This window comes from Phocoena sinus, chromosome 3 (assembly GCF_008692025.1).
Source record: "Phocoena sinus isolate mPhoSin1 chromosome 3, mPhoSin1.pri, whole genome shotgun sequence".
NCBI classification, from domain to species: domain Eukaryota; kingdom Metazoa; phylum Chordata; class Mammalia; order Artiodactyla; family Phocoenidae; genus Phocoena; species Phocoena sinus.
Window position 1 is genome coordinate 78,174,260 of NC_045765.1, and position 19,343 is coordinate 78,193,602.

At 42.9% G+C, this 19,343-nt stretch overlaps 1 protein-coding gene across 2 annotated transcripts in view; it reads left to right on the forward strand.

Moving 5' to 3' along the window:
* Positions 1 to 547: 547 nt before the first annotated feature.
* Positions 548 to 19,343, forward strand: part of TRIM36 (tripartite motif containing 36) — a 51,184-nt gene continuing 32,388 nt past the window's right edge. Inside the window, exons 1-2 of one of the 2 annotated variants that reach the window (XM_032627507.1) lie at positions 548 to 610; positions 12,206 to 12,440. In XM_032627507.1, coding sequence (XP_032483398.1) covers positions 548 to 610; positions 12,206 to 12,440 — 298 coding nt within the window. Of the gene's footprint in view, positions 611 to 10,037; positions 10,117 to 12,205; positions 12,441 to 19,343 lie in introns of those variants that run through there. The other variant, XM_032627508.1, reaches the window with a different exon arrangement.

Below are 19,343 nucleotides of genomic sequence, written 5' to 3' on the forward strand. Positions count from 1 at the left end.
TCTCTCTGCCCTCGCACCTCCAGACAGTGGGGTGAGGATTTTTCCTGGTCCTTGCGTTGAGAGCTCCAGACAGCCACCGTCTCAGCCATCGCATAAAGGACGGCTTTAACTATCCAGTGGGTGTCCGGGCTGGGGCGGCGCCACGCCGGGAGCAGACAAGCTTTTGTGTAGGTGTTTGTCTCCGCAGCCTTCCGACCCCTGGCAGGAGGCGCGGGCCGCGATCCCCGAGGAGGCGGGGCCTCCGCGCCCTGCTCCGCCCGGTGAGGATTTCACGGTCGCCACCGCCGCCGCCGCCCTCGTTTGTTGCGTTACGTCGCCCTGCCCGGAGCTAAGAACGCCAGACGTGGCTGCCCAGGAGCCCTCTATGGCCTTCATCCCACCCAACCCCGCTTTTTGCTTTTTCCCCCCGCTTTCTCATTTTTCCTCGTTAACAGCACACAGGCGGGGCGCTTGGCAAAACTCAGACTAAAAACAGAGCAAGAGAGAGAAAAAGAACATATTCGATGCACCTGCCTGGTTCCTCCCGAGTTTGCGAAGGGTCGTAACCATGTCTGAGTCGGGGGACATAAGTGAATTTGGCTACATCATGGAATTGCTAGCCAGAGGCAAGGTAAGTGCCGGGGCGCGCGGAACCGCGGACTGGGCCCCCACTCCAGGCACTACTCAGCCTGTGGCCCCCACTCCAGGCACTGCTCGGCTTGTGGCTGTAGGCGTCCCGGGCCCTTGAAGCCGCCGGGGAGGGCGGGGCTGGAGTCCCAGGTCAGCGCTCTCAGCCAGGGCGCCCCAGCAGCTGCAGAATGCAAAGTAGACGCTTTCTTTTTTTTTTTTTTTTAATTGCGCGGCATTTCTGAAATGAGCCAAAAGGCACTTGGCCAGCTGGGCGACCGCGGGGGCTCTCGGGACGGCGAGGGTCAAGATCTCAGCCTGCGAAGATGGGGAGGAGGGTCGGGCATTGGCCAGAGGGCTCTCCTTGACGCACCCAGGGCTCCTAAACGTGGTGACATCGAGTGGTTGACGTCGCCCGTCCAGGCGCGGAGCGCAGAGGGAGGGTCGGACCAGACGGTGGATAGGCGAGGAGGGTGGGATCGGGTTCAGCAAGCAGTCCGACCTTATGGCGGATAAATAGGAAAAGAACCCCCGTTCGCCAAGCCTTGGCGTTATCAGCACTCCTTCCAGGTCCTTGGCCGTTGTCCCAGGTCGGGAACATTTCAAACATCCTTCCTTTGGTGGGAAGGAGGAGATGCTAAGGCACCGGATTTCAGCCAGGCACCTGTCCCGGAGCCCTTTAGAAACCCAGGCTTGCGCTGTCGGTGACGCGTGGTGACCGCGCCCTCGGCCGGGCCGGGTGGCGCCGCGCCTAAACTGAAAGCCTTGCGGGGAGGCGGGCCTCCGCGCTGCCTCAGAGAAAGTGCCTGGAGAGGCACCTAATTGGTTTACAGGCGGGAAGTGTCGGGAAATGAGAAGGCTGCGCGGTGCGCGGCCTGCCGGGATTCGCCTGTGGCTAGAAGGCGAGAAACGGCGTCTGCGTTTGTCTTCTGCACCTGGAGTTTCGAGAAAAGGTTGTGGCCCTGCACACGGTCATCAGAAAGGATAAGGATGATCTGCAGCTCTGGTGCGAGCACCTGAAACATCAGTCTCATACCTCACTAACCCCAACTCCGTGGATGCTTCAGGCCAGACAGTCCCGCGGCTCCCGGGGCTGGGGAGCCGGTTAACGCCCTCCCAGACGAAAGCGTCCCGGGCGAACTGTGAGCCTCCCTGAATTCTCTCTCCTGTTCTTCAAACACGGAACACACTCTTCCGAAACAGAATACTTATTAACATTTCGAAGGTAGAGGCTGTGCTTCGGGCCATCTCTATCATTTACACCACGGACCAGAAGTACAAATGGAGGACCCTGGTTCTACTTTTCTTCGAATCCTGGGGCTCCATCCTACAACTCGAGAAGCCTCCTGCACATGCATAGGGACATCCTGACCAGCATCTCCAAGCTCCTTGTCGCCCCAAACAGCTTCCCCTTGGCCACCAGCACCCTGCCCCTCCCCGCCCCGTCTGGGATGCGTACTACAGCCCTCTCTACCCTCTGGAGGACCGACCCTGGGGAAAGAAGTCCAGAAGGAGGTGCTGGCCCTGAGCGAGAAGGCTTGCCGCAAGAGGGCCAGAAACTGGCCCTCTAAAGCACACAGCAGGACCCTGGTTGCCTAGGAACTCGGGGGGCGGGGGGCGGGGGGCGGGGAGAAGGAAAGAGGATGCCTTTTGTTGATTGTAAAATAAATGTACCACTCTTGATGGGATCGGAATAGGATGATGGAGAGGTGAGTTTAGGCCCGTGGTGCTCAGACATTCTTCAGAGTAAGCCAGAATTGTGTTAGTTGGTTAATAATACTTTCCTTCAATAGCAGGCAACACTTGATATATGGAGAGAATAGTTTTGAGGTGGGACCAGGGATCTGCAAGTTGACATCCCAGGTGATTATGAAGCAGGCAGGTGAACTTCTCATGAATACTAAATGGGCGAGTAGGGCAGAACCGTTAGTGAACCCTTAAAACTTCTTATAATAAAGTCAGGTGAACAAAAACAAACCTCTCAGAATTAGCATTGTGTTTCACAATATGCTCACTGTAATGAAAAAACAGAACCCAAATAACCTTCTGGCTTCATCCACTGAATTTCTCTGCCTCGCTCTCCAGTAGGCGGACCCTCTTCACTAGGTTTCAGTAATGGGCCTGCAGCAAAAGCAGGAGCCGGAGGTCAGCTGACTTCCAAAGTTAGACAGGCAGGTATCCCTGTGAAATCTCTGGAGTTGGGAAGTAGCTTCTCACAGTGAGATCTTAGGACAGTTCCTCCCTCTGCCTTTTATTTGGCGGGGTGGGGCGTGAGGGGTCAGGAGTAGCCTCCTAACCATTACAACTTAAGCTTATTCTCTGCCCACTTTCCTCACAGCTCCGCCCCCAACTCTATTTAAAACCCTGCTTATATATGTGATTATACAGGATTTGAACACCGAATACCTCGCTGAGTATTAGCCAAGGACTAGCAGACCTTTGACTTGCTTTATTTTCCTCTGAGAAGTTAGGTTCCACTTTGTAGCTCAAGTTGGTAAGGTGAAACTGATCTAATTACGCCAAGTTCATGGAGTTAAAATAAAAAAAAAAATAGCAGAGGCTCTTGTCTTCCTAACCCCCTGCCCTTTCCTTTCCTTCCTTCAAAGTTGAGACCAGTGGGTTGACCATCATCCCAATTTCTTTCACTTGTCTCTGATGGCTTTAAAACTTTACAACGTTTAATACATGCTCATTGCAAAATATTCAAACTTTACAGAAAATTTTACGAGTAAAAGGTGGAACTTCACTCCCACCTCCAATCCACTGCATCTCCCAGGGGCAGCAGTTTGCTGTGTGTCTATTTCAAATTAAATTAGCTTACTGTTGTGTTCTTGAATGTGGGAGGTGAGCCTTTCATCTTAGAGTAACATAAAACCCACATGACAAAGTTGATCATCTAGTTTTACTCTATTGTGATGAGTACTTTAATATTTAAAGTACACAGTGATCTCTACCATTGTAGTCTTTCTGTTCATCAAACAATACCCTATGGGTATGGTTAATACCTATGATAATTCTCAAGAGGTTTAAAAATCAATGTAAATGGACTTGCTTATATGTCACTATCACAGAAATACAGAAATTTGTACCATTTCTGGAAGCTGCTTTCTGAGGTTTTGTTTTTTTGTTTTGTTTTGGTTTTTCTTTTGTAACTCATCTCTTTGGGCTAAAAGAGAGCTTTCCAACTCTGTGGTCAATATCTAGGATTACACAAAGCAGTATTTTCAAACTGTTTTGGTCTCTAGAAAGATTTAACTTATTAATTATTTATCATCTTCATACATTTCTTTTCTTCACACTATCACACACTTTTCTAGAATCATATAATGAAGATTTGATGACAAGGAACATAGAAGAATTTAAATTCAGTATGCTTCTTTTTTTTGGCGGTACGCGGGCCTCTCACTGTTGTGGCCTCTCCCGTTGCGGAGCACAGGCTCCAGATGCGCAGGCTCAGCAGCCGTGGCTCATGGGCCCAGCCGCTCCGCGGCATGTGGGATCTTCCCGGACCGGGGCACGAACCCGTGTCCCCTGCATCGGCAGGCGGACTCTCAACCACTGCGCCACCGGGGAAGCCCCAGTATGCTTCTTTATTTAGCATTTAAACATACTTATATTTATGTATTCACAGCCAGAAAGCACTTCTTGTTTCCCACAGTTCAATAATTACTGTTCAGGTACATCCAAGGAGTACAATAGTTTGAGCAAAATAAAAAGGCTTTGGAAAGCTTACATTTAATTTTAATCGAGAAACAGGTGATGATTCCATTACTGGGTGAATTATTACTTTTAACTTTGAATATCTTTGAGGCACAAAAGATTCAAGAACTTTTATAAACACAAAATTTGTTTTCAAGAAGATGCTTATACTCTGAAATAATTACGTTTAGAAAATCCTCACATCTCGACTAATGTAAAGTCTTAAACATCTCCTGAGACCAAAACAAACATACCACCAAATGATCTGTTTTAGAAGGCTCAATAGATAATTGCTCACACAACTGAATCCAAACTGGGTGATAATACTAAGGTTGTACACACTGCAAAGTATCCTATAAAATATTTTTTTATATCTTGGGATTGGGTAAAGTGTGTGTGTTGTGGGGAGGAGGAAAGGTGAAGAGATTTAGATGATAGCAGGATAACTTGAACATAGCTAATTTTATAAATATCAGAATTTCCCTCTGATGTTTTTACTACATTACTCGAAAGGTAATTTTGGGGGAAAAAACTGTCTCTGAAACTGCTTTGTCAAAGAATGTTTAAATCATATTTTCTATTAAATTGAAATTGCCTGTTAGACACTCCTGTGGGCCTGAGTAGGGATGCTAGAGTGACACCCAGGTTTGAATCTTGGCTCTTGGTATCTAGCCATGTGACCTTGAGGGTATTACTTAATCTCCGAATAGAGGTGGAGAGGACTTGTGACTGTTACATGTCCCCTCTGAAGGGAATTATACCTATTTCGCAGGGTTATTGCAAGGATTAAATGAATATTCTGTGCAAAGTTCCTAATACTGTTATTGGCACATAGTAGGCCTTCGGTAAGTAAAGCTATTACATCTAGCTACTTTGACAACAGGGTTGGGTCTTGAGACCCCTTATATGCAAACTATGATCATTAACAATGGGAGGTAGAGATGCCAGATAAAATACAGGATGTAGAGTTAAATTTGAATTTCAGTTAAACAACAGATTTTTTTAATGTAAGTATATCCCATTCAATATTTGGGACATATACTAAGAAAGTTCATTATGTATCTGAAATTCAAATTTAACAGGGTGTCCTGTGTTTTTATTTGCTAAACCTAGCAACCCTAAGTGTAGGAATAATAAGATGTGGTCAAAGGGGACCTGCTAACAACCTCTGAATATTATCGATATTGTTCACACCCCAAGTTGGCTTTGCCCACCAGTTATGCAGCCAATACACTCCTGCCTTTAATGGGGAAGTGTCTGCCAGAGCAGCAGTGTACCTCTCATCAACTCTCAAATCGCTGGTCTGGTGCTACCGGTTAGCAGATAAATGCCTCCTGGATTTTCTCTTAAACAAACAAAAGCTTGAAATGGATGGGAAGATAAGGCTTACAAAACATCAAACATGAGTGTACGAAATGAGAGCATCCTAATCGTGTTAAACTGAGCGGTAAGACTCTAAGTGCTAGAGGAACTCAGAGTAAAGGGAGCTGACCAATGAGAACTAGACTAATGAGGATGGAGGCTCTAGATTTGCACCTTGAAAGATGAGCTCGAGTTGGCTCGGCAAGGGAAATCCGAACTTCCTGGCTTGCTGGACTCCTCTCCCCTGAGGTTGTTCCCACAGAAACACTTTATGACAGGTAAGCTTGGCTTGTCAGATGCTTGGGTCAATAATTGGTAAATGTCATTTGTTGTGCCTTCACCTGTAACCTCCTGATACCCAGCAGCTTAGACAGTGCATGTGGCAGTCCACTGTGAAACCCTGTGATTGACTTCATTAATTGACTTCATTGCCACCTTCTTTACTTCCCTTAAGTCCAGGGGCTCTCTTAATTGAAAACCCAGGTTGTTTCCACCAGGGGGCAAGGTTTAGATGTATGCTGGCCATGGGACCTTGTTGCTTGTTCTTGTTCAGGATATACTAACAGAACGGTACCCTGGCTCTTTGACCTCTGACCAAACCTCACAGCACTGACTCAGATATGCACCAGGGTCATTAGGACCTGACTTGGCCAGGAATTTAAGCTCTTGTTGGGTATTAGGAGTGTGGAAAGAGAGCAAGTCAGTTTAGTGAATAGTGTAGAAACTAAAGGGTATCAGGTTTATATTTTAAGTGTGAGGTAATGAACATTTATTGAACGTCTGTTTTACCAGACCTGAATAGTGTATGTGTGTGTGTGTTTCGGGAGTGGTGGTTGATGGCAGGTGAAGGAGGAGAAATTGACCTTTTGGACTTCATGAAGCAGATAGATTTGAGACAGCTCACACCCTTGTGATAGAAGAGCAATTACACAACACCACCAAGCACAAGATATCATAATATAGGCAGGAGTATTGAAGGTCTGTAGACTGGAGGGGGTGATAGATGTGGAATAGGCTTCCTTGTGTTGAATTTTGACCCATGTTTTAAAAGAAACTACTGGAAAAGAAAGTGCTAGAATACTCCAAACTGGGGAGGGACAGGCACCAAGGGATGGTGTATGCAGTACAAACTGGGAGAATAATGATTTAAAAAACAAAACAAAACACATCTTTCATGTCAGTCCTACATAAACGCCTTCAAATGTCTACAGAGAAGAAGCATGGTAATTCTAGGCCCTCCATACTATACTAGATTCATTTTGAGTTGTTGTAAGAGGATTTGAAGGCTGTCAGAGAGAGGTATGGGGAAAGGAAAGAGAAGAATTATAAAAAAAAACCGAAAAACCCAAACCACACAGGATTTTAAGTTGAGGAACTGGGAAGGCTCTTGGTATCTTTGATAACTGGGAGGCTGAGATGGATGGATGTTGAGAGAAAGTGATGAGATGCCCCAAAGCATGGCAGCTAAGGGGGGGAGAAATGACTAGGCAAATGGGAGAGTGGTCATTTAGACTGCTGGTTTTCATATTTGCTATCTTCTTACCAATATTCCCCCTCCCCCGTTTTGCTTTTAAAAGTATATGGGTTAAATAGTTTAAATAAATATGGATTTAAAAGTTTATGGATTAAGTTACATTAAAAAGTTTCTAGAAGTAAAACATACACATATTATAAAGTGCAAATAATACAATACATTGTGGGTGGAAAGTGTCTTCCGCACCTGACTCCATCCCCTTACTTCTCCACAACACTGTTACCAATTTTTGTGCTCCATTTCGGACTTACTTTTATTTACTTATTTGCCTATGTAAGCAATATGCCTGCCTGTCTCACCTTTTTTTTTTTTTTTTCAAAGTGGCAACATACAGAATCCATATGTTTTTATATTTGTTTTACACTATTTTAGAAATCCTTTTCATGGCATGGATGTACATTATGGATAGTTGATATTTAATTTCTATGAAGTCCCCCTGAGATCTTTGTACATGTTTTTGTGCACAATGCAAGTCTTTCAGTGGGAAAGTTATTAGAAGTGGAATTGCTTAAAAGGAGAAACACTGAAATTTTTTGATAGGTTTTACAAAATTTCCCTTCAAATAAGCTGGACCAATCTACACTGTTACAAAAAAGTTTGAAAGTGTCTAGTTTCCCACATTCTTACCAAGTGTATTAACATATTTTCTGAACTTTGAGAATCAGGTGGAAAATAACTCATTGTCATTTGATTTGCATAATGGAAGGGCTTTCAAATTTATTTTCAGCCAAGTATTGTCTGTACAGTTTTTTCTTTAGTTCATGTTAATGAAACCTTCTAATCTCTTTTACTCTGTACTTTCGTTAGTTTTGGACCAAAGCACTATTCAAGTGTGCTGATGTGAGATTACAGCCAAAGGGGTATTGTTGAACCCAAAGACCAGAATTAAAGACAGAAACCGACTTATAATGCTTTTTAATGGTCGAGACTTTTAAAATCTATATGGGAACATGGTGTAGGACATCATATAGGTAACTAAATTACACACGCATTTTGTTATCTTCCTCAGTTCCCTTCTGATTAGGACGCTTCAGAACCTGTGGGGAGGAAGCAGCCTCAACTCCAGCATGTTCGGCCACGCAGCGGGCATTAATCTGGATCAGAATAGTCCAGTCATTACTTGGCAAGGTGTTCATCCTCTCTGCACCTCATCTGTAAATTGAGGGTATTCCATTAAAGACAATTGCTACGGTCCCTTGCTGTTCTTAATTCTGCATTGCCACAGCGTTATTTAATTGTCGGCTGGAGAAGAGGCTATTACTGCTGACAGTGCTGTGGGAAGACAGCGGAACTTGCCACAGACAGAGACTTGTCCCAAATGGGAAATAAAAGTGGGAAGCGTGTCAAAACCTAAACGGGATGCCGCGCTACAGCTCTGTGGTCCCTTCGTCCAGCTGCTTAGAGCTCCTGTTTTCTCAGTCTATACATGAGATGGAATTATTTAGCCAGCTGGGAGGGCGGTGGCGTGATCTAACAATACGGTTTTTCCAACAACCCCACGTTAATGTGTTTTCGGTTTGCCTTGAAAACTGGAAGAAACGCGCTTGAACCGCAGCAGGTGAACTTTATGCGGCTAGTCTCCGACCTGGAAACACGGTGCCTGAACACAGGGCGGTAGCCCACCGCCTGGGTGCGTGGGTGCCGGAGCCGTTAAAGACCAACCAGCTGTCCCGATTTCCCCACACCCTCCGTGCCCAGGGGTGGGAACCGCGCGGCGGCGGCGGCGGCGGCGGCGGCGGGACGCACACACTAGGCGGGGCAGGGAGCTGCCGCCTCTAATTCCCGGCCAGTACCCAGGAGAGGGACCCCTACGCTGCGGCTTGTCCCCGCGCCACTTGGCAAGAACGTGCCGTGCGTGGCAGCGCGGCGCCCTGGTGTGTAAAAGCAGAAGCAAAAAACGAGTGGTTGGTGACCAGTTAGGGAATGTGAAGTGCACGCTACGAATCGGGCCGGAAGAGAAGGAGGAGAACGGGGCGGGGACAGGGACCCTCTAGGGGAAACCCCCGGCCCCGGTTGGGGCGGGGTGAGCTGGGTCTCGCCCTGGTCGCCTCCCCCGCGCGCGACTCTGTGTGCCGGGTGCGACGGCACGGGAAGGCGGCCGGGGCCAGCCCTCTCCCTGCCGCCCTGGCTAGAGTCAGAAAATGGAGCTTGTCTCTGAATGCTTAGTCCGCGCTTTAGCAAAGCGCACGGAAAGAAAAATGAAGAGCAGAGGGTCGGCGCGGAGCAGTGGCCAGGGAAGTAGTCCGGGGCAGCACCGCCGGACCGCTCCACCGCGGCCCCGCCCCGGGTCGGCCCTCGGCCTCCACCGCCCCTTCCCCGCCCTCACTTCCGACCCTCCGAGGCTTTCTACCCGGCAGGGGGCGAAGGTGGCGGCCCGGGCGGCAGTGAGGAGGGGCGGGGAAGGGGCAGCTGCGGTGGCTGAGCGAGCTGGAACCCCGCCGACTGCCACACCCCCGCCCACTGCTCCGCCGCTGGGCCTTCCACCCGCCCGCCCGCGGCCCCTCCTCCTTTGTGCGGTGGGCGCTGTTGCCCGGGCGACGGCGCCGCCCCGCCCTGGCCCCGCCCTCCACGGACCCCTGGCCCTGGTCTCCGCGTGGCTGCCCGCCCAGCCGCAGGCCGCAGGAGCCGCCGCTGCAGCCGGCTGCGGGGCGGGATTCACGGAGCCACCGTAGGGAGCAAAGCTTGTCTCTCCGCGTCTTTGCTTTCGCCCGCCCTGGCCTCTTCCTCGCCGCGTCGGTCCGCTGGTCGGGTCCGGCTGACCAGCTCGCCCTCCGGCTCCGAACCGAGGCTCCAAGGCCGCCACAGGGACCCGCTCACCAGACCCAGCCAGGGGCCGCCCGTCTGCCTGTTTGGATCCTGCCTTTGATGACACCTGGCAAAAGGCTACCATGGAGGGGGATGGTTCAGACTCGCTGGTGAGTGGGGGAGAGGGACGGCCGCCTAACGCCTCGGTGGCGGCGCGCCGGGTCCCCTGGGTCTCTTTTTCCCCTCTGCCCTGAGCCGTGAGGGACCCTGTCACCCCGGAGGAGTGAGGGCGGGCGTGTGGTGGCCCCGCTTCCTCTTCGCCTTTCCCGCCCCGGGCAGGGTTTCGCAACCCGGGGCGCCCCCTTTCTGCCCCTCAGTGGGACGGTCGGACTCGGGGTCACCGGGGCCCGGAAGAGTGTGCCACTCCTGTGCGGTGATGGCTCACCTGAGAACCTCGGGGAGTTTGGGCGGGGCTATTTAATGGTATTCAGATTGTAGAATTAATTCGCTTTAGGGAGTCGGGTGCCCGTCGCGGCCCGGGGCGCGTGTCCCGCGCGTGTCCCGCCTTCCTTTGTCTGGGAGCGCGGTGGCGCCGGCTCTCGAGTCCCCCTCGGACCCTCGCGGGCCTGGCCCGCAGTCGCCGCGAGCAGTGGCTCCTCCCCGCCTTTGCCTGATCGCAGGAGGCGGGCTTACTGCAGCAGCTGTCGGGGTACAAGTGTTTTTGTTTCAAGGGGTCGGATATGCAATTCTTTCCAACTTGCTAGTTTCCCGTCGAACCTCATTTATTTTGAAATAGCTTAATTGGGGGAGCCAGCACATCACCTTTCTCTTCATCAGGTTGTTTCCTCTCAGTGAGTGTAAAATGAGCACTAAATTTTTCTTTTGCGTAAGAATTGCTTTATATCCTTCGTGATTAGCAAGCTTATGCACTGCTTTGTGTACAAGAAAAGTGGAAATGATTTTAGATCTTTCAGTGGGAAGTACACCTCTCATAAAATGGGGCGTGAGAGCCTGTTCTGAACATTCAGGACAATAATTTCCTTTTGAATCAGATGTCAAATTCTTTACGAAATGAGAGAGAATGTGAATATTCTGTATTGTTTGATGTGAATTGTGAGGTGTGGATATCCTCCAAATTTACTAAAACTATGATGTGATGTGGGCTTTTTTTAAACATTGTGTGATGCATCAAGAAACGCTGCATCACAAGACCCATTGACAGTGATAAAGCCAGTTGGCTGAAGTGCTATTGTCAGGGATTATTAAAGCACTTGGTGTCATTTTAAGGGGAATACTCACATGCATTTTTATTTAACTAAAACAAGTGAATTAATTCAGTTTTAATTTTCTCTGTGTTTCCAGTAGTTGAAATGACTGTACAGGGTTATGAGTACTTTAAAATTCTACCATCATTAAAATTGCAGGTATGCTAAATATAGATTCATAGCACCTGAAGTTTGGGATCCGTGGGGAAAAACTACACAGGCAAAGAACGGGAAAACTGGTATGAGGTCATTAGACGTTTTTAGTTGTGATGAGTCTAAATGTTTCTCACTGAAAATATTGCAAGCCTGTAGTATCGAGAGAGCATGTATAATGGTTCCTTCTAATCCCCTATACCCTTTTAGTATTCATAAAGTGCTTTTAAGATAACTGCTTTGATATGCAGCCTGAGAAACTCTTACCTACATTACAGTTGCAGCATGTGGAAAATGGTCACATTTAATGTAGAAAGTTGCAGATAATTCAGCTTGTAAATAGATTTCAAGTAGAGTTCCATGAACATAATGGCTAACCCAGTTTTTACCAGCTCTTGTTACTTGCCAGTTACAGAGCTAATGTGCTAAATAGGAATAATCCTATTCTTAGTGCTATATACTTAATTTTTATTGAAGTAATCTACTTTCAGGATTTCATTGAAGTCCTAAATCAGTTAATTAATAATGATTTAATAACAATAATTGTTGATGAAATAGTATGGCCCCCTAATACTTTATGCTAATTTTTCTCATACTTCAGGTTTTCTCTCTTTTTTTTCTTTAACCATTTCATGCCCCTTCACCTCTAGGCAATGGATGATGAGGGGGACATAATTAATGGTATAGACTTTCATAGCCAAAACGAAACTTCACACTCTAAAAAAATCTGTTTAATTCTTTTTTGAAAGGTTAACACATGTACTTATACAAGAGGTATAAGCATGTTAATGTATTTACACACTAAAAGCCTTTGATTCTGATTTCTTTTTCTCAACTTAAGGTTACCATTAAGAATATTGAAAGAGAGCTCATTTGCCCGGCATGCAAGGAGCTGTTTACCCACCCGTTGATTCTCCCTTGTCAACATAGTATCTGTCATAAATGTGTAAAAGAACTCTTACTGATGCTTGATGATTCATTCAATGACGTGGGATCAGACAACTCCAATCAGAGCAGTCCTCGACTTCGGCTTCCCTCCCCTAGCATGGATAAAATTGACAGAATTAGCAGACCAGGTATGTGGTAGAACCTGGGGTGGTGGAGTTTGGTTATATGTTCAGTGATAATTGTGGAAGGGAAATTATTTTCGTTGTTTTGGGGGTTAATCATTCCAGGTGAATAAATTAAAACTATAGTTAGAAAAGAATCCCTCTCTCTTTTAAAACATCAAAATGAACTTTTATTGTCTTTTGGTATGATTTAAAATGGATATTGGATATTGAACACGAATTTTGTATTGAACCCATTATTAACTCTATCTGTATTTTAGGGGGTGTTCTGACCCTGTGAAGTCCTTTATATGAGGAATGAAATAATGGACCACTGAAGTACTTACTAGGGAACCATCTATGTGTGGTAATAGGTAAATAAATATGCAGAATTAAGGGATGAGACTACATAATGCCCAGTTCTAGAAGACTTTTTAGAGGAATGTTATTTGGCATCATTTTATTCCATTTTATTCTTCAGCCATTTTTTAATCCAAATTTTAAAATAAGGATTTTGAACATCAGCTAAACAGTAGTGGAATTCTGTAGTAGCGTGTAGAAGTAGATCTAATTAGATGTATAGCACATGTACTATACCATTATTTATTTATTTTTAAAAATAAATTTATTTATTTTTGGCTGCGTCGGGTCTTCATTGCTGCGTGTGGGCTTTCTCTAGTTGTGGTGAGCGGGGGCTACTCTTCATTGCAGTGCATGAGCTTCTCATTGCGGTGGCTTCTCATTGTGGAGCTTGGGCTCTAGGCGCACGGACTTCAGTAGTTATGGTGCGCAAGCTCAGTAGTTGTGGTGCATGGGCTTAGTTGCTTCTGTGGCATGTGAGATCTTCCCAGACCAGGGCTTGAACCTGTGTCCCCTGCATTGGCAGGCGGATTCTTAACTACTGCGGCGCCAGGGAAGTCCTATACCATTATTATATAGCCGGTGTTTAAATTTTTTCCTATTGGGATGGTGTTTCTTTCTTCTGAACATCTATTGCAGGATTAATGTAGATCAAAATTAATTTAAAATCATTGGGAACAGGGCCACTGGGAAGTTAAGGGCCAAGATTGGCAGTAAGGGTCAAGGGGAGGCAGAGGTTTGGGTAGAAATACCACAGCATCATGTTCAGCACTTCCTTCCTGTGGAGGAGAGTCCTCGAGCGGCCATGAGCACCAGACTTCAGGGCTTCAGCTCTGCCCAGTTTGGGCTTTGAGGTTTTCAGTTTAATCCTTTTGTCCACTCTGTCCATTTCTCCCTCTTTAGTATAGGAGTAACTTTTTAATATTGTAAAAAAAAACCCTTTTTTTAAAATCAGAAAAGAATCTTTTTATCCTCATTTGCATTTTAGAGAATGCCATCTTTTTTGGTCCATGCTGTGATATGGAGTCTCCTTGGGCAATATTTGTGTCTATATGCTCCATCAGAGAGTGTATAAGAGGAGATTTGTTCTAAGAGTGGTATTATGGTATTTTAAAAACATGAATTTTTAAAAAATGGTAATCACCAATTCCTTGGAGGATATTTTACACACATAAAAATTATATGTATATACAAAAAAGGGAGCATTAGGTAACGATGGGAGTGCAGGATGTATGAGGTTGGAGAGGGTTATGCTCTTTGTGAAGTCATCACTTTTATGTTTTCGTCCCTGTTAGGAAACTGGCATACTGAGGAGGGGAGGAAAGACAGTGATAGCTTGAAATCATTCTACCAGATAAAAATTCATATTCTGTTGCTAGATCCTCATTGGATAATTAGGGACCCTGGCTTGATTGACCAAGAAGATTCACTTTTTGTATATTAATATTCAGCACAGACCATTAAATAAAATTGTAGTTAAATACTAGTATTTCTACTGATCATTAGATTGAGCTCACATGTGTATTTCATGAAATTCTGTGTTTTATATGGGCTTTGAGTCTTAAGATTTGGTTTTTATGTGATAGATATAAAGTATGAATGAAATATAGATGAAAAATAGTTAACTGTTTCTGTTTTCAGGAACTTACCTAGCACAGTAGTTGGTAGATGTTTAATAAATATGTGTTGAGTGGATGTTGAATGACAAATGTTTGCTATAAGATTTGTACAGAGCATGCCATGATGGCTTATATTTATCGATGATGGCATTTTTCCAGAACAAGAGATCAAAAATAGATTTACCGAGATGTTCCTCCCTCTTCTTTAGGAAGAACCCTGTTAAGCTGTATTATGTCCTCATGGGGGGCAAGTTGGAAAGCTTCTCTGTGGAGATCAATTATAGGAAATAAGAATATTTGGTGAAGGGATGACTGCATAATATGATGGCTGCCTTGTGGAAGAGTAGTAGTACTCTGGGTATATTCACAGCAAAAATTCCAGATCTGTCCAGTACACTAGCCACATATGGCTGTTGAGTGCTTGAAACACATTAGTCTGAATTGAGATATGCACTTGTACCTCTTAGAGTGAAAAAATGAATATAACATACCTCTAATAATTTTATATTACATTTTGAAATGAGAGTTTTTGGATATATTGGGTTAAATATGTATTACTAAAATTAATTTCACTTATTTTTACTTTTTTGTGGCTACTGGAAAATGCAAAATGACGTATGTGGCTTACACTTTCACACATATTCCTTTCAAATAGCATTGCATGGGTCATTTGACAGATTTTAAAATAAAAGGATGCCTTGAAAGGAGAGTAAGATTTATGTGTATAACACTAGCATGTTAAATTGTGTAAAAATAAAAGAGCTATATAAGTGTTCATTTTTGGTCATATATATGCAAGCTTTTCTCCCATTCTGTATTACCTGTTGTCATTAAGATACAATCATTGGTAGTAATGTTTATTTACTGTGTTGATTTAGATCACTTAAAAAAACCAGAAAAGAGATGCTTGATTTTTACTTTATATATTCAACAGTTTTCTGAAGTGTGATTGTTTAAAAATACAAATCTATAGGATAAAGTATAGGTCTCTTAAGTGATGCACCAACAGAGATTAATTCTGAACTGTGATAGGATAAGCTTGATGACTGTTTTACATTGGTGGCTTTATATAAATACCATGCGTACCAGGAAAAACATTTTTTTTTTTACTGTTAATTCAGTAATTGTATTATGTGTAGGACACAGTTACTGCTTTATCTTTTGTTAACATGTTGTGAATCTTCTCTTTGAAATTAAATTCTAAATCCAGCTTTCTGTTCATTGTTCACAGCATCACAACGGAGATCTTTGGGGTGGAGAGGTAGAAAATGCTTTATTGCTTGTGTGGCCGCAGGCAGTATAGTGTTAGATTTAAATTAAATAACTTTATATAGATAAAGTTTGTTTTTTAATAAATATCAGTGGTCAAGTCTTCAAAATCATGTAGAAAGTGAACAAATTTGGCTGACATGACTTAAAGGTCAACAGGACTAAAATTCCAAGCAATTTCTGATGTTTTTAAATGGAGCTCTGATTATTAGTGCTTGCATTTTGCCATGTATACACACACACACAGACAGACAGACACACACATATCCATTATGGGATATTTTTAAAGAAAATGACATCCCCTTGTTATTTTTTAATGTTACCTTAAAAATGCTTTACATTTACTTAGTGGAACAAAACTTACGTTGACAGCCATATTACCCTTCGGGAGGTTAAATAAGCCAGTACTTTCTTCTGTATTTAAAAATTTGCTTAAAGGTATTGATAATTTTTGTAGTTAATACCATAATCTTTGCTTGTTTGTACATATGGTGTATTTTTTGTTTTTATTTTAAGGTATTTGGGTTCAGAGTTTTAACACTCAGGTCTCACTTGTGGGTAAATAACGTACATTGCTTTTGTGTGAAAGGTGGGCCAACCCATTTTATTAAAATAATTTTTTTTTTTTACTCCAGTTGACCTTTAAAGTAAAATTGGCTACTTTTTTTCAGGAATGCTGGTGATACCTTAAATTTTAGTGGAGAAAATAAACACCTGAAATGTATCCCTTTTCTGGTTTCCTCACCTGCTTCTACATGCCTCGATTTTAAAATCTTACAGCCACTTCTAGAAGCCACGTGTAATCCATTCTCTTACAGGCTTTAGTGAGTCCCTGAGAATTTTAAGTGTTGAAAGTTAATAATTAGGAGGAAAGATAGGAACAGTTTGCTTAAAAAATTACCTTGTTACCTACTTTTGCTTCAGAGGGTAGTCGAGAAAAAGTTTTTGCAGTTTGAAAATGCTAATACTCAAAGGGTAGATGTAACTCATAGGCATCAGATGGTCAGAATGTGGAAGCATTAAGGTGGAAGCATAAGGCATCAGCCCAATGCACAACACCAGGAAGCCCAACGTGAGTGTCCAGCATGAGGAGAAATAGTCTACTTAACGTGTCCAGGTGTTAACAGTGGGGGAGATGTTTGCAGCCAGGATATGGGAGAAGATGCAGCTGGCACAGGTTTGGAACCTGTTATGAATTGACTCTCTTTGTTTTGAAATACTTTATTATTCTCTTTGATCATTTAAACGGTAAAACATATGATGGAAAGCTGACTTTTTGGGGGGGATTTGCTATAAACGAGTTTGAAATTTTTACTGCGTCTTCATTTTATAATTGTGTCGTGGTTTATGCTTAACTAGTTTAATCTGTCGTTGAAGTTAAAGGTATGGGGGAAAGAATTGATTCTGTGAGGTGGCAGTGTTCAGATAATTAGCAAATATTATTGACCCCGCAAATGGAGTTTGACATAGAAAATTGCATTGCTTGGCCTATATTGCTTCTTTACCTTTCTAAGACATCATTACTTTTTTTCCCCATTATATCATGCTACTGGGTAGTACTGTCCCATAGACCTTTCTATAATTAGAGAAATGTTTGACCCTGCACCATACAAGATGGTAGCCACTAGCCATATGTGGCTCTTGAGAATTTTAAATGTGGGTACTACAACTAAGGAAATGAATTTTAAATTAAATTAAATTTAAATGGCCACATTTGGCTAATGTTTACTATATTAGCAGAGTTATAGAGAAATATTGATTCCGTTATGTTTTATTCTTAGTTCTACCATCTTGATTGTTTTCCATCAGGCTCACTTCCCAGAATATCCTTAGATCTGTCCTGTTTTCTTTATTACCCTGAATATATATTCTATTGATTGTTTTTATGAAAACAATGGTAGAAGTTAAGACAGATGAAATAAAAGTTCTTTAGCAGATATATTGATTTAATATTTTGTCTGATATAAGAAGTTCAGTGTGATGCTTTACACCTTGTTTTTTTTTTTTATTATTATAAAAACAAAAGAGGTTTACAGAAAAGGGATAAAACTTTTTTTCTAAAATTTCTGAACATGAGGCCAAAGTCTGGGTGTCACCAGTGTATGTGTTAAAGCGTGATTTTACTGGCATAATTTACTTTTGTTTTTCCCCATTACTTAATTGATCACAATCTTCTATTCATAAAACCAATAATTCATATTTTTAAAAACATTGACTGTTGAGATTAGTTATCCATTTTAATTTATATCACCTAGTTCATGTGTGGAAGCATGCAATTAAATATGAATTTCCATTTGTTTAAACTTGACCACTGTACTATATATATCACTTCCAGAATTATTTGGCTTGTCTTTTCACTAAACAAAATTTTCATTGGCATGTGTTTTAAAAGTAGCTCTGCTGCTTATTTTATTATGTGCCTGCTGTGGTGTGAAATATCTTGTACTGTATTGCATGTTTTTAGAATTATTACAAGAGTATATTTTATGTAGGATTTTCAAATTTTTATGGGGCAGATTTTTTTGTATGCTTTTTTGGATATGTTTTAAAATGTGAAGGTTAAAAATATCTTTAAATATTTTGAAAATTTAAAATAGTGCAGCTGCATGTTTGTTGCATAAGTAGCTTTGGGGGCCTAATGCCATTTTGCATGGTGTAAAGTCACTTCAAATGAATAATATCGTGGGCTGATCACTAAATTTTACCTGTAGTGATATGCCAGATATCTTTTAAGACAGTCTTCAGTGATGATAGTAGTGTTGCCAAGGCAATATTAATATAGCTGTTTAAAGACCTTTTCTAAATGTCGTATACTAAGTTTAACCATTCACTTTTGGTACTGGATACATAGTAGTATGAAAGAAGGCTGTAGGTTAAAAACTTTGTGTTTATATTTAGGAAGTTAGTTTGCGGGCAACCAAGGCTACATACTCAAATTTATACAGAAGAGGAGGGAACATGATAGGCATACACCTGTGTTAAACAGACTACCCCAGATTCTTGTGAACCTCTGGGTAAGGGCTGTCGTGCCTTGGTTTCTTGATTTGTTAAAATCAGGATAATACTGAAGAAGAGTGTGATGTTTAAGGTTATTCATTGTATTATTTATATATTGTAAAGTTATCTGTAATTTTTTTGGTGTATCTTCTGGCTTACTGAATTAAATAATCTTAATGATTCTTTTTTTCAGATCATAAGAAGATATTAAATGGTTGGTTCCTCTTAAAGTCACTAGATTCTAGATCTATGAATGAGCTTTTTACTCTTTTATAGATAGCACTCAATTAACTAATGATTTTGCCTACTGAATTTTCTAGATAAAACAATACTACAGTGGGATACCCTCTCTTGCGGTGGTTCTTAACAGTTTTGTGGTCACATATTCTTTTGAGAATCTGATTAAAGCTATGGGTTGTTTAACCAGAAAATATGTATGGATACATACATGCGAAATTTTGCATATAATTTCAAATAGTTTACCAAACTATTTGAATCTTCCTGGAGTCAATCCATGAACCCTGGCTGGGTTAAGGACTCTTGCTCTTTTATGTATAAACTCAGTTCCTATCAATGAGCCAAGGCTGTATTCATTTAAATGCAAGCCAAATTCCTTTGGGAATGATATATGAAATTAACTATAAATGTTAATTGTATAATTTCAAAAGATCTTGACCCTGTGTAG